The sequence below is a fragment of the Eleginops maclovinus genome, chromosome 16 (genome assembly GCF_036324505.1).
Source record: "Eleginops maclovinus isolate JMC-PN-2008 ecotype Puerto Natales chromosome 16, JC_Emac_rtc_rv5, whole genome shotgun sequence".
Taxonomy (NCBI): Eukaryota; Metazoa; Chordata; class Actinopteri; order Perciformes; family Eleginopidae; genus Eleginops; species Eleginops maclovinus.
This window is the reverse complement of record NC_086364.1, coordinates 9,117,968-9,142,614: the sequence shown is the minus strand read 5'-3', so window position 1 is coordinate 9,142,614 and position 24,647 is coordinate 9,117,968. Positions and strand designations below refer to the sequence as shown.

The window sequence follows — 24,647 nt, the reverse complement described above, 5'->3', positions numbered from 1 at the left end:
CACCCTTAAAATAGCTTTTCCTAGGTAGTGAAACAGCATGAGTAATGTTGGCTCTGGAAACTTGGAAAACAGCGTTGTTGAATGAGGTGGAAAAAAGGAAAAGAGTGACAAAGACAAATTTCATTTAGCTAAATCAGAAAACCTGCTTTACTAAAACCACCAGCTGTTTTACTGTGCCTACCTCTAGGCACATGCTAAAATCAATCAGACTTTCTGAGTTCTGTTGGATTATTACAGTTCTTCCTTGCTTTGACAGTTACGTTAGCCTGGTTTCTAACGGAAGCCATGTTGCTTACTATATATGAAAAAGTACATAGACCGAAACAATGGGTCCTGTGTCGTTGGTTGATTTGACAAAAACAGAATGAAACCAACAATGAACTGCCTTGGAAAGAATAAAGGAAGAAATGCTTTAACCTTAATGTAGGTAATATCAATGTAAAAGGGACTAACAACATCAGAGGTTCAGATTGACATAGGCAAAACAAAATACCTTTCCCACAATAGGGATAACCTCGGTAAAGATGGCATACCTAGCAATGCATAGCAAGTGTTGTGTGGTGTGTGTGTGTGTGTGTGTGTACTGAATTTGTATTTCAATAAGAACTTTTAAAAGAAAATACTTGTTTAAAGTAGTGCTTATGTGTGTAATTCCATTGTGAGTCTTTCCCAACAGTAGTATGAGCATTCCTGTTTGCCTGACAGCATCATATTCACTCTTTTGTGTTTGTGTGTGTTATTTACCATGTCATAGGCATTGAACACTTTGCGCAGTAGCTCAGGAACCGGACCCTGAGCTTCCATGGTGGGGTAAGTCTCGCTCAGGTCCACCGTTACCCTCAGCGTCCGCTCGCTGTTCATCAGCCAGGTAGACACGGTCAGGATACACTGCTTCATGTTTGCCGCTGGGGTCAGGCCGCAGAGCTCCTTGAAGGACACCATGGCATTCTGGGAAAGAAAACATCCACAACGAATGAAATAAATTGTGTAAAAGCAGTTAAAAAAAGCCATAAATAAAATGTTTTAACTTTGAACGCCACATTTCAGTCCTTTTGGTTTCATTTATTAAAACTTAACCTAAATTAAATTGCTTTTAGGAGCAGTATTAATTAAAAGTTAGTGTTAAATATACAAGTTTAAATAAATAATTACACATTAGCATCCTGTCTATCCTTGTGCTCTGAACCTGCTGTACTTTGCTGTAACCAAAGAAACTATGGCAAATTTTGGTAGGGTTGTTTTGCTTGACAAATGAGGTGATTTTAGCCTGATAGACACTTTTTGCATATAACCTTGAGTGAGTAGATTTAATTAGAGGTAACTTGATACTTCCCTCAGAGCTGAAACAGGATAAGACAGCAGCGAGTGTTTGTCTTGGTGACAGTAAAACTATCTGTCTCCCATAGCGTCAGTCTGTTCATTCAACAGCCCTCGGGCTCTGGAGCCAAACTTCTGACCACAGCCTGAAGGGCTTTATCACAAACGTTAAGTAATTACTAAAGCATTCTTCTCCTTACGTTCCGTTTCTACATGAACCACAGGCCTTTCAAGCTGTCTGCTGCTAGACAAACAAAGAAGTCCATCAACATGTCCTGTTTGTTGAATGTATCACTGATAGCAAATCTTATGTCTTCATCATGGGCAGCTGTAGGTCAGTTAGTGGAGCTGAACTGCCATCAATCTAGGGCTGCACTCCAATGGCCAAAATGAAAGTCATGATTAATTATGTCAAAGGTGAGGTCACTATTATTTATCTCAATGAATGATGGACTTAAGGGACAACATATTTATATTTCAATCAACAGACTACTGCTTTCAATGTCATGTCGTTCTACATTGCAACATATTGACATTGCAACAAAATGTTTGCATTCAAATAAAAATTACAATAAGGCAATTCTTCACCTGCATTTCATTGCTTTTGTATTTTAAGTTTGACCCTTATATTGCCCTGAATAGGTTCATAATTCCATGTTTTCTCCACAACTCTCACAACAGAGCAGATGCAATGTTTGTGAGCAGCCGCCCCTCTTTGCAGTCCTGCCAGAGTTTCTTCTGGAAGCATTCGGAAATACAAAGCAGGTACTAGAATTGGTACTTGTGAATCAATCCACACGCTCTGGAGTCTGCGGTGTGGGAACCAGCCGTCTCCCTGGGATAAACCTCCAGGCCTGCAGAAAAATCGCCCTCCTTCACCCCCCTATACCCCAGAGGATGTGCTGTCAGTGCGGCGCCAAACCTTCCTGGAGACGAAGAGGGTGGCCACGGGGGTGCATTCGGCATCTGTATGCTTAGCCTCTGCTACAGTTAACACCACTTAGAGCAGAGCCATGAGAAGGAAAACAATGCTAGAAACGGGACAGCTCTGAAACCCTGGTTGTGATTATGTATGCGTGTGTGAGAACCATGGGCCTCTATGACTGCATGTTATTAGCATTCATTTAGCTTTATATGATTCCCTGCACGTGTGTATGAAACCACATGTCTGAATGTTTTTCCATAACTGTTGTGAGATAAAAGCCATACTGTTTCCAAGCTATGGTGTTTAAATTCACCAATGAGAGGCTTGTGTTTTTAATAACTCCCTTCCCCCGCTTTAACATTCCCTAAATGAGAGCTCTGTGTCTTGTTACAACACTGCTTTTGTTTCTGTTTGCTCCTCTCGCTCTCTCTTTTTGCTTCAATCTGTCTCCTCTTCTCTCTGGCCCACAGTATCGAGGGGTGGTGAATGTGACCATGATGACACACACACACACACACACACACACACACACACACACACACACACACACACACACACACACACACACACACACACACACACACACACACACACACACACACACACACACACACACACACACACACACACACACACACACACACACACACACACACACACACACACACACACACACACACACACACACACACACACACACAAATAAAAAGAACTACAGGCTGCCACCTCCATCAACACTTAAAGTTCATGGGCTGCTGAACTCCGGACTTTATTCAAGGTTCCCACGGAAATAATTGATTTGCTGCCTAGATCCACATATAAAACATGGCAACCTATCATATCCGCCCACTGGTCAATGTTCGTAGATCTCCTTGGTCTTTTAAAGCGTCCTAGACACTGTATTATGTTATTAATAAAAGCAGAACCCCTGTAAGCTTTGCTGTTGAAGGATAAAGGAGTCTTAAAGAGCTTAGTGAGGTGAAATAAGGCTTTAAGCAGTGACATATAAAGATGTTTCTGTTAGCATTTCTTTCATGGCTAAGGTTGTATGATGTGATATTTGGGATTATTGTGAGTACACAAGGTAATTTTTTCTTATTTTAACATCTAATAAAGTAGGGATTGAAAAAGCCTCCAGACTTGGCCTTGTGGTTGCCTTGTGGCTATTTGGCCAGCGACCCTTCCTCTGCCCTCAAGCTCCTTTCAGATTAAAGGCTTCACACAGCTGGTCTCTACAAAGCTCTCACAACCGTCCATTTAAAAAGGCAAAGGCCTTATTCTTTATTGCATCTCCGTAACTTTTATCTCTACATTTCAAAAAGAAAAATTTACATTTCAAACCTGAGGACAATGTGGTTTGCGGTGGCAGTGTTGTTTGATCAGGTTAAAAGATGCCGACTCACGTCTAATTGTATAGTGCCATTTTGTTATTTTTATGTTTTAGATTAGTTTCCAAGGCCATTCATGAGTAGAGTTGCTTCAAAGGAACAGAACAGCTTTATGACTCAGCGGTGACAGGTGAATCCTGTAGTTATTTCACAAGTTGCATTCATATTTGATATAGTGGGTTTTACAAAAGTAAGGATGTGCCTGATAAGTTTGTGTGAGATTTACAGCGCTGACTTTACAGTGAGCCGTATTTCATGTATATTTATGAAAGGGTCCCATGCTGACTCACACCCAGACATAGATATGGACTTTATTGTACAACAAATTGAGGTACAATATTTCAGTAATTTTGATTATTCAAACAAGCAACACTTTGATTTGGCTAGTGAGGACGTTTTGTTCAGTGAATTTACTTAAATTGCTTTCCTCTTGTTCCATTCAGACTATACTTTGTTAATACTACCTCTAAAATTAAAGGATCAATTTCACCTCCCGGACACAATCTTATTTCTGTCCATCTTGGGTTGTTGAACATTGACTACTTCCACAACCCAAAAATGTCTGACAGCATGCTAGAGGATTTGTGATTGCATTGTCTTTTGTTTGCTGTGCCATTAGACTGAGGTTCTGCTTACTAAGACAGATGGATAGATTTAGGTATTTATGACCTGGATAAACAAAAAAGGACTGCGCTACATTAGGTTCGGATAAACATGAGGAGTTTGATGACATTATATGTTTTATTTTGTAAAGCTTGCATCGGTCGAGCATTGGCTACATGTGCACAAGAGACCAGGTTACTCCAGAGATCAGGTTAAGGAAGGAAATTACAGTAATCAGAATTGACGACCTACTACCATGTTTTGAAAGTGAGACAGGTACATAATCAAGAAGACAGCAGGGCATAACCTGGCAGATACATTCCATCCTATCGTTGGCCATATCGAGCTTCTGAGCTCTGGGAGGCACTTTAAAGTAACTCAGGCAACATCAATTATCCTACAAAATTCAAGCTACATACATTCACGTGATCTTTTAATGTGTATTATGACCTTGTCAATGCATTTGTGTTACTAATTGCGTGTGTCTGCTTTTAGTGTTGTGTTTGGTGAGCCATTAAGAAGCCAGAGTTTTTTGTCCGTTATTTTTGGGAAAACGTAATAATGTAAGTAGTCTTGTTTGGGTACTTTATTACCAAAGTACATAGATTGGATCTAGCTGTGTTGAAATTTGTAATTTTGTATACTGAACAAATGAAACTATCTTCATATCACACCCTTCAATCGTCACAAACCGAAGGAAGCATGCACTAAAAGGTTTCTGCTACAGGTCATCTGACAATTCAACAGTGCTGTTACTAGTTTTTTCTTAGAGGAGTTTTAATTGGTTCACTACGTGCCTAGCAACCTAGTCTTCTCCCCTTGGCAGTAATTGTCCATCATTAATGATTACACTATTCATAAACCTCCTAATTGTACTTTATTACCGTTCTCTTGTACAACATTAATAAAGAACAATTAGCGACAGGACTATATCCACAACAGCAATTAAAATGATCCCAACCAGAAACACTTACACCAGTTTTGACTTACTGAAGCAATTAAAGGTTATGTCTTTATAATTGGTGAAAATGGCTTTTATCTTTTCATATCTTAACTTTAAAACCAATAGAAAAATAAACATGAAGAATCAACTGTAACAAGACATGTATTGTTCACAATATTTCTATGGAGATTGCTAAGCATATTATGTGCCTGCAGGCAAAAACAGTATGTGCATACAGTGGATTTGAGCTGCGGTTGTCTCCAGCAAAGCCACAGCAGTATAAGATTTTATGCAGTTTAAAGAAAGGTTTGTTCATATGTTTCACAGGAACAGCTTGTTAGCCATTTACATACAGAACATCCAATCGAGCTAACATAAGGCAAGTGCAACCAATTTTTTTACAGCACTGGATCCAAAGTATTGCAATTTTAAGAATTTGAAATGTTAAAAATGTTAAATGCTTTAATTTAACTCTTGGACGACAACACATTTTGAGTATCAAAGAGTGATCTGTTACTTTATTTTACTTTAATGTACATCATTATTAAGATCGATAACCTTTTGCAAAAATGTAAATCTCCTGCTCTACACAACCCAATGTGTCATTTTGAATGATTTTATGATTATGTGTCGTAGATACTTTAAGTGTGTAGTTACTTACCTGCACATTTTCTCTGAGGTCTGTGGCCTCCCTGAGGGGCTGGGTGGAAGCTCTGAAGAGTTCATCCACTACTTTGATCCCTGTGGTCTTGGTGGTGGTGTACTCCCGAGCCTTCCTACCCTTCCTGACAGACAGACCCCTCTTATGAGCCTTTCCTCCACCCCGCCTGTTGGTGATGGCTACATGGACAAAAAGTGTGGTGTTGGGTAGAAACTCTCCTGTCAGAGATTGTAGAGGGACATGTCTGTAGCCCGGCTGTAGGCACTCAAATGGGATGGTGTACTGGCCGATGAATTCATCGCCAATGAAGTCGTCATCCAGCACGACAAAGCGCAGTACTGCAAGTTCTGGCAAATTGATCTGGAATTCAAAACTCTCATCAAAAATAGGGTTGTCACCATTCTGAGACACAGTCTTGGTTCTCTGTTCAGCACAGTCAGCTGGGATGCCGTGGATCTCCACATATATGTAGGGCTCCACAACATCACCCTTGGCTGCAGAGCCACGAGGCTTGGGCAGATTCTGCCCACTGATGACCTTGATGTGGAGTAGCTGTGCAGACACGCCTGGCAGCGAGTCACGAGCATTGGCACTGAAGTAGGACACCTCCTCCCTCATGATGGCTGGCCTCAAAACATAACCACAGTTACCATTCTGCCTGAACCAGCCAAGGTTGAGGTCCATCATTAGGCCTGGGGTTTGGTAGTTCATGGCTACAATCTGGCAGCCACACTTCCAGAAATCTTGGGGGTTCATGTTGCTGGCATCAATTCTCATCGGTGTGGGATATACCCTGGAGAGAAAGCGCTTGTTGTAACAGACAAATTCCTCTGGGAACTCATTGGCATATCTGTTTGCATCTACCTCATTGAAGGAGCAGATGTCCCAATATTTTTGGTCTCTCTTGGAGAACTCAAAGTCCCTAAACTGGATTGACTTGCAGAGAGTTACGAGGTCCGAGAGCTCCCTGCACAGCCTCAGTCTCTTGTAGCCTAATCCATTGAGCTGGTCCTTCTCATTACCTCCCACTCTTCGAGACATTTCCAGACCCTCCTCTTCATCTGTCACATCACCCTCAACTTCAGTGCAGTTGGGCGGCAACTTCTTACCCTTGATGAGGATTTTACATTTGAGTTTCTCAGGGGAGGGGAGGTAGATGTCCTCCTTGTTTGGGGGCTCAACATACAGCTTGTCCCCAAGAATCTTCTTCATATGCTGTGCCATGACTCTCTGTTGGGGGATGCAGCAATGGGTCACCAAGCAGAGAATCAGGGGATACTCAGAGCTCTCAAAAGCATATTGGTTTATGATGTCCAGGACTTTAGAGAAAGCTAAATGTGAGGCTACAGAACTACCCACATACACCACTGGTTCATTATCAGGGCCATCCCATACAATGACCTCAATGCTGCGACAGCCCATTCTTAGAGCTCGGATGTAGCTGCTGATATCTGCAGATCCCCAGAAATGGTCTTCCAGAAGTGAGGCATTATGTGACGAGTTGATGTAGTAGTGGGACAGAGGCTGGCTCATATCCTGGCACACACGTTTGTGTTGGGGGTCGAAGATGTGGCATTCAGAGGAGAGGAGGTAGTGGGTAAAGCCATCAATGGAGAGGTAGGCCCTCTCCCTACCTTCGGCGGATGGCTCAAATTTTTGAACAATTTCCCGGCACATGTCCTCTGTTACCCCTTCCACACCCTGCTCCACCTCCACAAAAAGCATCAGATCTTTACTGTCCAGATATTCCTTGTTGCTGGAGAACTGTACCATCAGAAAGAAGATCTCTGGTCGTGTACAGAGCTCACAGTAGGCCTCTACAAAGGTGTCCATGTTAATTGCCTCTCCATATTGGTCTTTAGCTTTCTGGAGTTCCTTGAACTTCAGCTCTATCCTAGACTCTTTCATACCAGGGTTGAGCCCCTTGATTATCTGGGTGGCCCTGAAAAGATCTATGTGTCCTTCCTTTTCCATATCTGCCAGATCAAAGACTGAGCCAATCCAAGACGTTCGAAGACTCGGTTGGCTTGGTTCCACCATATTCACCGTGTGCCGGCCATAAGACACCAGATACCTCAGGCCCATCACCCAGGTGCTGACAACATCAGCTGTACTGGCTACCAGATCTAAAGACTCATAGTTATCCCCATAGATGATTGAGAAGGCACATTCATCAGGGAACTGGTCTGAGAGACCATTACTGCGGAGAACTGGAGTTTTCTTTCCCAAACGGACCTCCTTAATGCCCTTGATCTCCAGTTTTGCCTTCTCTGAATCTTTCTTGGATGGCTCCCAACGGAGCCAGTGCATATCTGGATCCAACAGGAAATATCGGTTGTACATGCGTGAGTTGGAGCGCACCTTCTTCATCTCACAACCCTCCATCATGAAGGCCATGCAAGCAGCTGTGCTGTTGATCTTGCGGTCACTTGGCATTGAGCTGAAGGACACAGTTTTTTTCCTCACCTGCCTCTGTTTGGAACCATCCTGGAAAAAGAATAGGGATGAGGGGGGAGAAGAGAAGGATTTCATGGTTAAACTTTGTAGCTGAATGCAAAAAACAGCAGTGTAATGTACAGTGAAGTGGGTTCACTGAGTTACTCTTAAGGCTAGTCATTTCATCCCAGTGTAACTGGCTGCCATTAAACATCCAGTTGTAATATATCTTACAGAGTGACTGTTCCAATGACAAAAAAAAAAAAGATTTATTCTAATACAGAGCTACACAGCATCATAGATACTTATTTGCATGCTACAATGCATATCTCCTTGTCTTGTTGTTCTGCTCATCTTTTAAATTGCACAACTTTAGTTGAGGGCAGATTCACTTTTGGGGTTTTCCTCTGCACAAATTGGATTATGCAGTTTCATGAGGTGTGTTTTTTTTAAAACAGGACCTCTTGCTGTAATGATGGGTTACAAAACTGGATACAATTTTGCCTTGGTTGAATACTCATCCTGTGGGCAACGTATAATGAATACATGCCCATTCCAATCACATTGAAATGTGTAAGGTCAAGGTTTATATCAAAGGCAAAATACAAAGTACAATAAAAATGAGTAAAACATATGTGCCAAACATCACCTGTCACACACCACAATGCTGCACTTTTCAGCTTTTAGGTCATGAGCCTGGCTGGCACAAAGCAGACAGACCGCACTGCCCTATTTCCACACAAATTCGTGGTAAGCTAGATAGCCTGAATGCAAATGGCCTGGTTTGGGCTTGGAAAAAAGGCTTGTTGAATAATGCATACCAAATAGAATAGAACATCAAAATCAAAACTCTTCCCAAACCCAAATTACTGTAACATATTAAATATTCCATTCTTCAAGTCATTGTTTAAATTCAGAGGACAACTTCTTTTAAATACAAATTTGTCAGTGGTGTTGTTTGATTACTTGCAAAACCTCCAATATTCCTCCTCGTTTCATGTCTGTTTAGCATCTTTAGCTCAAAGAAAGAAAGCTTGAAATAGCTTGGGACCGCAGGGCTATGGAGGAGTGAGCATGTCTTTCCCCCAGGTCTGATGGATCTGCCCTGAGCGTGGTTCAACTATAGTCGCAGTGAAATCCCACTGGGACATCCATTTTCCCCCTGATGGTCAGAGGCAGATGACATGCGACACGTTACAGCGATTAATGAGCACCACTTGATGCAAAGCTGAAGACAAGACATGATCATCGCTCTCTGCTTTTGCCCTTGTTTTACGACCTCATCTCTTCCCTCAACTCAATATCATAATTTACAAATATGTAGTAAAGATACAAATCATTCTACAATGTGATGGAAATAGCTTTTGGAAAATCTAGTCAGTAGCTTCATTGTTTTACACCAGATGGTGTGCTGTGGCTTGATGATGCTAGGACCACCCAGGTCAAAACCATTGCTCACTATGTGTTATAACAGTTATTCAACCATTTATGTTCTCCCCCCAGAGATGTACTTGCATGCAAATGTTAGTGCCAAGACCCACAGGCACATGGTATTGCATGTACCCTTGCCAAGACTGTGAGGGTAAGGGGGGTGCTGTTGGTTCAGCTGGAGGACAATACAATTCCTAGACTTTCACAGAGGTAACCTACAGTAGGTCTTAAAATAACTTGTCAACTAATTCTCATTATACTGAAAACCTAGTCTTAAATCCATCTTTTATGCCCTTGATTCCGCCACCCACAACCTATCATGGTGCTTGTAGTTGAAGATAAATCTGGAGGATGTAATAAAGAGATCACATTACAATGGCAATGTCATGCTCTTTTGTTTCACTATCCAGCCTTGTAAGAGGAAAAACGTTTCTTGTCTATTTATAAAACAGTCCAAAAACACAGTTGGTCTCTCATCTGCTTTGCTTTTTTGCAGTTTGAAAAAATCAACATGGTATTAGGAATATGTGAAGAAATGTCTGTGAGATAGAAAACAGACTGAGCGAGTGGCAAGAGAAGGAGATCTGTTCAGGTCTGATAGATTCCAGGCCTTCGTTACGGAAGTGCTGTAGCCACACGGGGTCAACGAGTGCAAGGGTAATCTTGTGTCTCATTAACATGCTGTTACAATTAGCTAGAGAGCCAGGTAGGATGACATGCTGCTCAGCTCCAGCCTCAGGCAGAATGTGTCTTTAGGGGTTGCTTCACACACTACTAAATTCTTGTTATGGAATTTAAATTCAAACTCATAAAGGCTAGTGATCGACAGATAAAGAAATGATCACTTGTTTTTTGCGAAACATATGTGCGTTGTGGGTGTACGGTGCATTCACATACATATATCAAAAGATAATTATATTATTTAGTGTGTGTATATATATATATATATATATATATATATACACACACTAAATCCTTTGTATCCCCCTACACGCAGCTGCCTTTTCCATTGATCAACCAAATTGCACTCTCTCCATTTGTTCACAACCCCTGAGGACTTTCGTGGTAGAGATGTGTCCTTCTGGCTAGGCTGCCTGTTGCAGCTATGACGTGGGGGTATTTCGGTTATCTTCCACACCTCCCCCATCCCCTTTCCTGTGGTGCTGTGGCCACCCGGGGCTGGGTCAAACACTCCCTACTGTAAGAGTGAAGCTGCTGTGGACGGGGGCAGGCTGTGGGACGAGTCCACTGACTTCCTCTGAAGGCCAGTGGTATGTCACACTCGCTTTACCTCCCGTCATTGCTGTCACACCCTGATGCTGGGCGCCATGAGCAGCGCCACATGGGGAATCTAACTCCAGGGAGGCAATTAATGCTACATGAGCTCTCAGGTTGCCTGTTACACTGCAGTGCCCTGCTGAGTGGAATATGCCAAAACAATAACTCCTTAAAATGGTACTGCAGGGCACAATAGACAAGCTATTTTCATAGACTTCTTAACTATAATAATCATAATTCCGATGTTATGGTTATATCATCTCTAAACCAATATGCTGTACATCTTTTTCTGGCTTTTCTGTTCTGTCCTGTGTCTTGGAATGCAGTACTAGATACAAAAACTAATGCATGCCCGATGAAGCTGCAACACAAGCACCCCAATAAAAAACCGAAAGGGCTTCCTCTTCTCCCTGATGTTTGTTAATGTCAGAAAGCACAAATTAAAAACTCAATGCGCAACACTTGAAAGTTCAAAAGAGCATGTTGGTCAGCCATTGGACCGTAAAATGTTTGTTTGAGCAGTGCTGAGCCTTTCAACCTGCTTTTAAACACATGGAGTAAGAATCTCAGCCCTAAGGGTCTTCCTGTGGGACTCTGGACACACTGCCTCTTTCACTACCAACTGGCCCACTTCCTCCCCATCCCACCAAACCTCAAACAATCCCACCTCCTCGTCACGGCTGGGCTGGCTGCCTGCCACTCGCTACTCCTCGCCCCTATCATATCTCAACTCTATAAAAAGGGGTTGGTAGAAAGTAGTCAGGCACAGCTCAGTTCTTCTCGCCCACAGAGTTACTGTGTCGTTTGTGTGTGTGCAATGTGAATTGGAGAATAAGGCAACGGGAGCGTGGGTATTGCAGTCAGAACAGAGCAGAGCCCTCTTGATGACGTGCTCTCCAAGATGTGAGTCAGAGTATGTGTGTTTGCCTGCATGTGTGCTTTGGGATCATAGGATAAGTGTCTACACACATATAGGACACGCTAACAGACAACTTGTCACAGCTACGCCACACTACACAGCAAATGCCCATATTGACATGTCAAACACTGAGAAATCAAACACATACAGACACCACAAAGACATGCTTACTGCAATTTGATGCTAAAGTGATATGTCAAAATGCCCTGTGACGATTCTGAGTAGCTAACACTATCAACCTCTGACATTTGCTACAGTTAAACATATCTTCCCCTTTTATTTTTAGATAAATGATTTTAATCATAGTAGCTGTCGTTCATGTAAGTGCTTTCTGGATGAAAGATGAAGCAATACTTCAGCGTCTCCAAGTTTAATCATTTCAACTATTCAAATATTCTTTACCGGTATATATTTTTTATATAAACAGTATTTAATTGTATTTCACTGTACAATACTTAACCTAACATTCTGTTGTTGTATATTTTATTCTATTTACATGTACATAGAATCCTGAGTCACTTTGCACATTCTCTGCATCATTTACCTTATTGTATTTATTGATTTTTCGGACGTTAATATACTTAACTTCATCTGCACTACTTGTAGACTGGTCTTGCAACACAAGATCTATTTATTTATTCAAGAAGATTTTATCCTATTCATTTAATTTCGCATTATCTTTATTTTGTTATTTTGTCTTATGTCATATTTAGAACAGGTTGCATTGTTGGAGGAGCTCAGGATCTAAGATTCTCATTGCCATAACTATACTGTAGATACTGTGCATTTGATAATAAAAAACCCTGGATTCTTGAGTCTGGAATTTGGAAAAGTAAAGTTTGTGTATTGTTTACCATGAATATTCAAATAATATGTGGTTTCTAAATTAAACAGAAGCCAAAAATAATGACTCATAGCACAATCCAACTCGACATGTGAAGGTCATGTGATAATCATGTGTGTTGTATTTTTTTGGGAACCGAACATCCTTCCCTGCAGAAGCACTAAACGAGAAGAGCCAAAGAGCCTTGAAGGATTTCACAGCTCAGTAAGCCCCAGTGTGCTTGGATGAGGTAGGTGGGAGGTCATCTTCAGAACATCCCTTCCCCTCCTCAAGTCTTCGCTGCCCAGCACTACCCCCGGGCCCCACACATCTAACATCCAAGATGGTTACTCAAACTGACATCTGAATCATGCCACGCAGAGTCAAGGCAGACATTATTCAGCCTCTAACAGACTCTACTCCCGAAATCTGGGAAAGAATCTGAGAGCAAAGTGGATGTATGTTGAGATTGTGTATGAGCAAGCAAGGCTGATTGACAGTAATTGAAAAAGAGAGAAAGTTTAATGAGCTGAGATTATTTGTTTAGATGTTTTAGTGACGCTGTTAAACCTCAATGCCAATAAAGCAAATTAAACTGAATTGGAAGCAGAATTGTCATAGGGGGGAAAAGGAGGAGAGGGATGGAGAAACAAATACAATGTCAGTAACATTTTATCAGGGAAGACGGCATTGTACAAGCGTCTCCAAATTAACAACAGATTTTGGATATAAGAGATGCGAGGGAGGGATGGAGAGAAAAAAAGAAAAGGGAAAGAGAGTCGGGGGGAGAGAAGTCTGGCTGTCACTCTTTGTTACTGTAATCTCTCATGTGGACGACTGCTTTAATCTTACTTAGCCGCAAATCGTGAAACTCATCGCACCATCTTTGTGCGTATTTCGCCGAACGTAATATGTTTATAGGCAAGAAAATGTAAGGTCTGAGAGGGGGATAAGATGGAGGAATCAAGGGTGAGCATGAATGGATTTACCTTTTCAGCCCGGTGGTCCATTGTACTCTCTGTTACCTTGAATATAAAGCCCCTGTTCTGATGTCAACACTCTTTCCATCCTCCTTTATAAAGTGGAAATCCCCAAGACAACTCTGAACATCTGAAGAGCACCAAACAATCTTGCTAATTACTGGCCCACAGAGATTGGAGGTCAATAATATCGAGCCATGGAACCACAGGAAAAAAGCAACAATTCCGCTTAGATAATTCAGCCACAAAGCATTCATGTTTAAGAGTCCATTTTTTCCCCACTATCGTCATGAGACCACTCAATACATTCAGTATGCCATATCTTCAGGTCTGGTCATAAATCATATCGCACCTTTCTGAGTACATTTGAATGCACACATACACCAATGTCAGGCTCTCTGGTGGATTCTCCATCGCTACGCCCTCACTCTCCCCAGCTGCTTCCCATCTCCTCGCGTCACCGATGGGGCCAATTATTTCCTGCAGAACCCATTTCATAAACTCAGATTGGACTGCATGTGTGCTTGCGTGTTGCTAAGCATGACAGAGTGAGACAAAGGGGAGAATGAGCCTTTTGCAGGGTCAAGTCACATCCAGTTTGGAGATTTCCTCACAGTCAGCTGCCACCCTTTTCAGGTTGTGTTGGTCCTCGTCCGAAGGCATTGTGTCTGCTGTCGGTCTCCCACTCACTCTAAGTGATTGTGTGTCTGTCAGGTCATGTTGGTAATTCTGTAGAAGCTGTGTGAACTAATCACAGAGTAATCTTTGTAAATAGAAGGAGGGGGGGGGCACAGGATGGGTTTGTTTGTCCCTGTGTTCCCTCAAAATCTCCTGCCAAATGTTCTCTCTGTTTTCAATGGTTTAGCAGAGGAGGTTTGAAGGTTGTTTAATCATTTCATATTCACGCTTTTTATCTCACACGTCCTCCATTGACACTGTCAGGAACTTTGAATAAACCTATTCATAACATGGCACACTGTTGCTGTCAGAGCGAAATCTCCTAAAGCATCTAACGGTTTCCACTTTTTAAAGCTGCAGTCTGGACCTTTGCACCGTGGCGTTTTAATCTCAAAGTGTCTAACAAAAAACACTGTCATTTGAACGTTTTTGAATAACTTTTAAATACTTTAAATGACGCTGAGTGTATTTGTTTGGCTTTTGCGTACGAACAAGTGGATTATTTTGTCTTTAAGATTAGGTTATTTACCTTCTCTGCAATAAAAATGATATGATCTTATTATCTCTTAATCATCATAGATCACAGGTTGTTTTTTTTTGTTGCGGGTTTTTATCCGACAACAGCCTTATGCTTACCTTCTGATAGCTGTGTGCCAAGTCCCTGACAGTTATCACTACCGGCGGACTCGTCGTCTCCTATCAGATATAACTATGTTCAACACTCCCTCGTGGTCTGCATTGCTTTAATTAAACAGTGTTGTCTGATCTCAAAGCATTCCTCTCATTACATTCATTACCACTGTGTTTTCTCATTTCCCAAAATGGTTTTTCATCCACAGGCGCCGGATCTGTGGCTGTGTTTGCCAAAAACTGGGAAGGGTTTGTGGAGTGTGACATCAAAGTGTGTGTGCCCATCACTCTATGATGACCAATGAAAGGACATCGGTTGATTATGGTGCTTTAACATCTGGGTCTCTTCATCAGTCATCTCCTTTTACTTTCTATTGTTTGCTCTCCTATTTAATCGTTCTCCCTATCACTCAATCGTTGCATTTATAAGTTCCTGAATCAATTTAATTTTCTCACACTCTCTGGCCCTGTTCAGAACTGGTACTAACATGCGACATGGGAGGTCCAATCTCAAATTGACAACTGTAAAACTGGATTTCCCCTTGGGGATTAATAAAGGTTGCCTCTCACAATTGATTTAATTTGTTATCTTAATGGTTATTAGTAGATCAAAAAGTATTTAATTTGATTTCACTGTACAATATTCAATCTTTAATCTTACATTCTGTTATTGTATATTTAAATATATTTACATACAGAAGAATCCTGCATATACGTCATCACTTTCAAAATTCCATGCATAATTTAGCTTATTGTGTTTATTTTTCTGTCTGACATGTACATACTTCATCTGCACTACTTATAGACTGGTCTAGCAACATAACCTGCACTATTTTAATCTAATCTATCCTACTCTGTTTCATTTTGCTCTATTTTTCTAGTTTCATTTACTTATTTTGTCTTATGTCCTATTCATAATATGCTGCATTGTTGGAGGAGCTCGGTGCCTAAGATTTTCATTGCCATAACTACACTGTAGCTACTGTGCATATGTTAATAAAAACCATTGAACCTTGAACCTAAAAGGTTACTCTTCTTTTTGTTTTGTTGTAAGTACAGGTGTGAATGCACTCAAGATGCATTAAGGAGGTATGGTGATAAAAGATATTGTTACAGAAAGAGTGAATGTGTTTTTTTTTATCATCTGTGTTTTTATTTCGTTGCTCTGCACAGATATTACACCTGCCAAACTGTTCTATGAGCTCTGAGCTCCAGATGAAATATATATGAGCTCTCCTGACACTGCCCACATCGTAATGCCAGGTATGTACTGACGCACTTAGAGATATCCACTATTATCAGATTATCAGAAATGGATTGTAATGCCAGTTCTTTTTATATCCGTTCATGGAGCACCAATAAAGAGATGAGATTTATACTGGGAAACAATTAAGGTCAGACTGGTGGTGTGCTGATGATTCCATCCTGGGGAAAATGATCTATCCCTTCCTCTATAACATCTGACAGCAGCAGGCTGTTTTAAACCCTCGCACAATGAATCGTCTGCCTGAGCTCCGGGTGCAACAAAAGGGGAAGCCAGAGGAATTCATATGGGTACTAGCACGTACACACACACACACACAGGATGTGAACATTTTTCTTCGTGCCTATGTTGGACTACAGCTCAAGTTGAACAGGAAGTGAGAATTTTGCAGTGGGTCTTATGCGCACTGCTACCAGATGTACCCTTCCTCTAATCTATTTCCAATGAAACTTTGCACAGGACCTCTCTGACCATAAACAGTCCTCGGTGCTGCAGCAAGTCGAGACCGACATGTTTATCACAGTCAGACAACAGGAAGCTGAAGATGAGCAGGAGGCTGATTAATAACAAATGTCACCCTGCCAGTCTATGTGCGACACATCTCAGTGGCTCTTATGAGACTGACAGTCTAACAAAAGCATACAGGCAACTCTGCAAGACACAGGGAAATAAAAGACATGCTATCTGTGCAGTGTAAAAGAAGAAAAATGCAGTATTTTAAGACCCAAAAACATCAAGTGATATTGAAGAGTTCACATGGGATTCGCAAGTGGGAGCATGAAAGTTATATTGCTATAAATAAAACCATTACAGGACAACGAGGCCACGAGTTTCCCGAAGCCCAATCATTGTCTCTGGGACTGCATGCCCCGGCATCCTCAATACTTCAGCCCGTCAATGCGGCCGCGCAGGCATAACCTTGAATGCCGTCTGCAATGCAGCGAACGGCGAGGAGAGAGAAGTGCCCCCCCGCCTGCCACCAGAGAGCTGTGCTGCTGCAGTACAGGACACCTCTGCTACACTCCCCTCCTCCACCCTCATCTCACTTTTTTCTCTCCTCTACTCCCTGAACAGGACCAATGAGTGGTGGAGTTAAAGGAGGAGAAGCATCCTGCACTGTCCTCTGACAGATGTGGTCCACACAGACCAACACACAAACATATACACACATCACAGCCACCACATTCTGTCCTTGAAAGCCATTCTGAGTTTTTCTCCCATGTCTTTTGAAGATATATGCAAGAGAAACTCAGTGTAGAACTTTCCAGCAGAGGAAACTATTGCTTTATATATATATATATATATATATATTTATAAGTGATAGGAAGAGTTATGTTTATATTTATATTGTAATCAAACCATGTTACTGTAACTGATTGCTGTAATATCTTTCATGTTATATTAAGGTTTATTTTGTTATTATACTTGGTTTCCGACCTGTGTGTGTGTGTATATGCACGACTCGCCACAAGGTGCCTCCCCCTTTTGTTGTTTTCATTCAATTGATGGTCAGGACTGGTATGCCTTGTCGGTGAGTGACTATGAGCTAAGCTAGGTTAAACCAGGAATTAATGTTAATATGAACGAGTGTATAATTTCAATGGTTAATTCGGGTTTTGTTTTGTGTTTGCATTGCAGGTTTACAACTAAATGTCACTAAGTAACTACTGTTACCAACGGGCTAGTGTAGCTGAAACAGTTGGGCTAATCAGTGGGTGTGTATGTGTGCGCAATAAAACTTCGTAAAGTGACTCGAGTTGTATCCGCCATACTTGTCCGGATAACCCTTCCAGAGGGGAGTTTATTAAACTATAGCAGGTAGTTTAGTGAAAACCTGGACACACAGGGACAAACCACAAGATCTGTAAATTGATTCCAATTCTTGTGACATTGTTCTTATGTACACCTACACACACCTTCACGAACATTGATTCATTGGAGGTACACACACCTGCCTCCAGGTGCAGCACACTCACTCTCCAAACGCCCACCGTGTATGTATTTTAACATCCACAGCTCAGAAGCTATTTAGACGCCGGAGTAGAGAAAGAGGAGAGGGAGGCTAATATTGGCAGGTATTCAGTGCAGTCCAGTCACCTGTGTGGGAGCAGAGGACTGTGTGTGGGCAGGAGAGCCTGCACTATAGCTCAGCACACACGGAGCCTTCAGTAAAGGCTATTGTTTTCTTTCAAACCCCTGTCTCTATTCAGCGTTTGGCAAAAATAAAACTAGATCTCAGAGAAGGCTTTGATCAATGATGCATTTTCTCTTAGACACATTTCACGCCCGCGTCCGTGAAGCCCACTCAACTCTATAAATAATCCCTGTGAGCCTGATCCTTGGCTGGGCTCCTTCTGTCTCGTCAGGAGGCTGACAAACCAACGTATGGACTGTTCCAACAGAAAAAAGAACCCTGCTTCTCTTTGATCAGCAGGACCATGAGTTTTCTTACGCAACTCCTTCTCTTTCCTTCTCTAATAGATTAGTATTATTCATGCACTTCATTGGTTAAAAATAACTGGACCATGAATGTGGCCTCGAATGTTTCACATTACATCTATAATAATATCATACCAGTTAATGTAAGGCAACTGAGTATATTTACCTCTGCGGAGGAGTACAAATCTGAGTATTTTCATTGTCAATTACATCAAACTACTATTTCACTGCCTTTCATAGATAACGGCAATTTTTACTATATTGCATTTATTTATATAGCAATATCTACAACAACATGCTGAGTGAATAAAATATGCTACTCATAAATGTATAAGATATTTTAAAAGTAGCTCCATATCAACCCACTGCACCAAAACACTGCTAACACATTAACAGATCAGTTAAAATAATCCAATTATGCAATAACACAGTTAACATTGCCAAGGGCCATTCTGCAGCGTGAGTCATTTGAACGCAGGATTTTAATAATGTATTTTTGTGAAGTATAATTGCTACAGTTGCTTGGGTAAGGATACTTGTTTCCCCACAGGTTGAAGGACAGACCAGCGATAACTGGTAAAAAAAAACTGTGAGAGGATCTCGGCTTAATAGCCTCTGAGCTGACTAACAGTTCATTAGCTTTTACTCAGAGACAAATGTAGGACATGAGAGGAAGTGGGTGCGTTTGTGTGAATGCACAGTGAAGGGAGGGTGGAGGACAGAGTGGTACAATGTGCCCACTTTGCAGAAGAGCTCTGAGTGAAGGTGACCTTTGTGTTAGCCCGGAGCCAGACTGACAGGACTGCAGTGAGGAGCATCAGGACCAGCCCGCACTGACTGGGCTTGGTAGATTGAAACTAGTGTTAGATTGGCGGAGGACAGACATGGGTGAAAAACAGTGCTCTCTCTTCAGGAAGAAAGAAAGGGGTTGACATGAAAGGGAACAACAGGGAGAACCACGGCTCCTATTTTCAGGGCTAGCTTCACAAAGCAGGGGGGTGAGGATTCCCTGGGAGGGAAGTGAACAGAAGGAGACGTCAGAAAGTACTGCTGATATTTTTTGATACAAGCTGACCCAGTTTCATAAAAAAAAGTCCTGGCCTCCACGTTGGCCCTAAATCATCTATCCTGGAGAGGATGCGCTCTTGTTGCTTGAAGGTCACTTGAAGGTGATGGAGAGAAGCTCTGTAAAGCTGCGTCATTTCTCATGCTGTCCCTTTTTCTTAGGCAAGATTGTGACTCTCACAGAGCAGATGCAGTTGGCAAAAATCACACAACATAATGTATGTAAGCTTCAGCAACTTCATCCCCATGAGTGGTTTGATTTAAAAACTGCCAGTTGAGGGGATGTGGAACTCAATCTGCTGCATTATTGTAAAAAAGAGAAAATAGTGGAAAGATGAGTGCCTCTTCGAGACTACCATCTCAAACGCTTCTCAAAAAAAGTTCACTTTCCTTAATCACAAAGTCTCTTTAGGAAAACAACCATCGACTTTCAGCCTCTCTTTCAGCTGGCTCAAATAAAGTCAAATTCTCTTTCAGATTATTGTAAACACTTTGTGTTTGTATGAATTCTGAATTGAAATGCAGCCTTCAAACTATCATCTTAGCACTACCACACAAACCAATGTAGATCTGCTTAGACTCCACTGCACATAAACACACTGACTCAGAGCTTCAGGGAGAAAACTACAATCTGTATCAAATAGAGGACGCACCGAAATGAGTTGTATAAGTGAGTGAAGCACTGTTAGGCTATTTTGGTCCTCTGTTGTATTATCTCTTCATGTGGTTAACTTAACAGCTCCCTGTGGAGCACGGAAAACCTTGTAAGGATTCAACGTGCAGCCTACAGAAGCCATACTTCGTGCAGCAGAACCACATCAGTGTCTCAAGGAGGACCTGCAGGGCCGGGTCCCTCAGCTTCTGTCATTACCACTCTCTGCGGGGAGGCCTCATTCCTGCCTTTTGCCCGAACAAGCGTCTCTCCGGGAAGATTTCCCAGCTTGCCTGCACCCATTTCTCATTCTCTCACCAACATTTGTGCTAACAATCTTTAGCGATTGAAGTGAAAAATCCCAAACAACAGATTATAATCACTGATGTGGGCCTTATTTCAATGGTAACAACTGTGTCCGAAGGCACAGCATTAGTCACGTCAACAAAACAAAGGCTTTTGTTGGGCTTTTGCTTCATTATAGAGAGAATATAAGTGCTGAGTGGGGTACTTGATGTCCTTCAAAAAGGGAAAATAAAAATCCCACTGTGGGGTGCTTTGACATACCAGGCGGAGTGTGTGGGTGTAACAAGGGCTTTGAGGGGGGAGCCAGGGTCAGAACAGCGGTTGAGAGCTTCGTGGGGGTGGGGTTAGCAGAGAGAAAAACACAACACAAAGCTCCATTTATACAAATAAACAATTTCCCCCTGCAGTGACAGATCAAGCTCAGCCGTGGCTTAGAATAAATAGTCTGCATTTAACAATGGAAGACCTAGTTGTTTTTCTACCCTGATAACAAAAACACATATCTTGCTAGTATACTTACACATCTAGAGAATGGAATGTCCATGTGGGTTTGGAAAATCAACACTGTTAAAGTGCAAATGGTTTTGAGGTTGCTTCTCTGTGAAACGATAGATCTTCTCCGGCTTAGTGAACTCAGCAGCATTTGAGGCCGGTCCAGTGGACGGTCACATCCTACGGTGCTCTCCTGCTCCTCATCCATCTGCTGTCCCCCACCGACCCCTCCCTTCCTTTCCCTCGTATTGGCATCTCTTAGCCAGATATAAACCGACCCATTTGCGGGATGCTCTTTCCTCTCCAGAGCTTAAAAGGCTATCAGCTGTGTGGCGTCTTCCTTATTTCCCTCCACCTGTGCTTTTTAGAAAAGTTGTTGAATCACCGGGCCATGCAAGTGGTGGATCCTTTGTCACTTCCTGTACAAAGCGCTTATTGTGATTTAACATGCTGCATCTGCAAGCAACCTGGCTGATTTACTACAGTCATTAAGGACCATCGCTAGCTCTGCACTGCTCCACAGGCTCACTGTGCATGGGGGATTTAAAGTATTGTGACTGCAGCAAGATAATAATAAAGGCACTGAAAGTTTCCCTACATGGATGTAGGACGAAGTACGTAAGGCGTTCTTCTGTTGATTGTATCTCCATTTTACTCTATGTTCCAGGCATATATATTAACGTGGTTCCTTTGGATCTCTGTTTGCAATGGGAGGGCCCCTGAAGGACAAGAAGTGTCAAGCAAACACACTCTTTACACATATGTACACACACCATAATGCAAATGCTCAGCAGCTGATCTAATCAAACATAAAGGTGGATAATCCTTTGAGATGTCATCAGTGAGCAAACATTATGTTGTGTTCCTCGTCTTTTCTTCTGGTAAGAAGTTTTGCTCACTGCTATAAAAAACAGGAAGCAAAAAACCACGAACATGAATTCCTGTGAACATTTCATGTAGTTTTTCCACTAGAGTAGCAGGGTATGTACTCGCAGAACACTTAATGATAGCTCTGCATTGTATTGATTTCACAAATGCCTCCTGAGCAGTACCCACACCCTAACAGCTCCATCTGCATCGTGGTGTTCACACACACATTGTTGTCAATCAAAATGCAGTTGACTGTGTTTGAACCGAGATTACCATAGACTGCCAATTTCTGGTGTGTGAGTAACTGAAATTCATCAATGCTGACCTTTCTTCAGGAAAGCTCGGCAAAGCTGCATCCAGCATTTTTTATTTTATTCACAAACACGTCTGTGACAGATAACAGTGAAATTATGGGCAGGAAACAAGATCTACCGAAAGTTATCTTTCTGTTTGCATATTGTCAACACAATAATGAAATGGTAATTCATGGCTTCTGACATGATATGCCAGGGTGATGGAGTTCAGGTACAGCAGATGAATAAAAAGCTTTGTTACACATGATAAAGCGTGGTTGGCAGGCAGTGGTTTTGAATGATGACTTTTCATTTACATCTAATAGTTAAGTAAAATTTCAAGGCATTTAAAACCACAATTAACACAAAAGGAAATCTTAGTGCGCTCCACATAAAAAGGTCATATACAAAATTGATGTTTGCTGACCGTGAAATTAGAGACATTTCCAAGATTTAATAAAAAGTTATGAATCGAGCACTAAAGTGACCAGATCTGCTTTCCTTTGTCATGAGAAGTGAGAAGCCTTTAAACTGTTTTGCTGTTTCTCTCTAGAAGAAGCTTAGCCAATTGACATTCACACAACTATTCAATGTAACAGCTTAATGGCTTACATATTTTGTGCTGACTAAGAAGCATGGGAACCCACCCACATATTTTCCAAAAACTGTGAAGCTGGACTCAATACCCTAGTTTCTCACCAAAGGAGCATTTTATAATAGAGGCTTAAGATCATGCACAAAATAAACTCTTAAACTTCACAAGGTCACAACACATCTTTCTCACAGCAGATGTGTTTGGAGCGCTAGTCAATAGAAGCGCAAGTGTTACATAGTGATGTTACTATATGTTAGGGAAGTAAACAGAGAGTCCAATCGACAGCATTGTTGTGATTGGTCCACCTCTTAGAGATGTCCCGCCCTTCGTAAATTGTGTTGGAGTCAATAGAAGCGTGAGTGTTACATAGTGATGTCAATACACACATTTCACAATAAATGAAAGGGGAACCCCCAAAAAGCATAATAAAGCCCCTTTAATAACTGATAAAACTCTCTCCGGTTTTCCTTGCTTTAGTCAATAAATAAAAAGGAATGTGGAGTGAAACGCCAATTTGGTATATATTATATTCCTCTCAGCAAGTGCCAGTATTTGATTATCCCACAGAATTAATGAGACTACTTATCAAGATAAGTAACAACAGTGGAGGCATGATGCTGCTCTGCTGAAATAGAGGAAGACAGAATGTGCATTATGCTTTGCTGCTTCACAACCTGAGGTCATTTCGAGGCTTTTTTACTTTACTTATGTTTGGTGGTATTTTCATGTGAAATATGCTGCAACACTGTCCTGTTGCTAGCAGCAACCACTGACACATAGTAGGTGCTGCCAACGGACATTGTTTTGTCAGATCTGTGATCAAACAAATCTTGACAAACATCTTTAATCAACTCCATTGCCTGAGTATTTTTTTATAGCAACCCGATTGGACTCTCTGTCTACTTCCCTAACATACCGGCATCACTATGCAACACCTGCGCTTCTATTGGATGGCGCTCTAACACATTGTAATTGATAGGCTAAGCGGAGCGACAGCTTGGCCAATTGCAAAAGAGTCGGCCAGCCAACCAATCTGAGCAGACTGTGTTCTGGTTTCAGACAGAAGGTGAAGTGAGTTGCTGCACAGGCGGTTTGAGAAAATAAAGAGCTTTTCGAACATTAAAGCATGGAGACATGTCACAGTAGAGGCAGAAAATACAAAAAGGGACCGGAAAATTAGCACGATATGCCCTTTTTAAAGTTGCTTGCAGTGAAAACTTCTGTGTACCATGCCCGCAACCTTTAAATGGAAGTGGTGTTTAGCTCTCTGAATAGCCGTGCACCTACACGAGTGCAGCAGAGAGGCGATGATTCAACTTTAGAGTCACTTTGGAGTCTAGAGTTTCTGGTGCTATTGAATTCTATTGCATGTACAGTATAGATGTTTTTATCCAGCATTCCTTCTATAATTCATTCATTTTAAATGTAGAAAGACATGTATGAAGAGGTTAATAGTGGCCTGGTTGCCTAGCAACTCAGCAATGTTTTCATGTGTTAATTTACACTCAAAGAAGGTCAGCAACTCAACGGCCGGCAGAGGAAGGAGCGTCTACGGTCCGACACAAAGGACAGGGGAAGTCTCTGGAAACGAGGAAACATACTGTCTGTTAGCAACAAGCGCTCGCTGCCTCAACCTGGTATAAACTATTTATATTTCCC

General features: G+C 41.7%; 1 protein-coding gene across 3 annotated transcripts in view; it reads right to left on the bottom strand.

Annotated features, from left to right (window-relative positions):
* plcl5 (phospholipase C like 5) overlaps positions 1–24,647 on the bottom strand; it is a 64,529-nt gene that overhangs the window by 18,563 nt on the left and 21,319 nt on the right. For all 3 annotated transcript variants that reach the window (XR_010167618.1, XM_063903410.1, XM_063903411.1), the window contains 2 exons: positions 5,838–8,324; positions 745–948 (listed from right to left, as the gene is read on the bottom strand). Coding sequence is in view for 2 of the 3 variants with exons in the window: in XM_063903410.1 (XP_063759480.1) it covers positions 745–948; positions 5,838–8,324 (2,691 nt within the window). In the remaining variant the exon portion in view is untranslated. The remainder of the gene's footprint in view (positions 1–744; positions 949–5,837; positions 8,325–24,647) is intronic.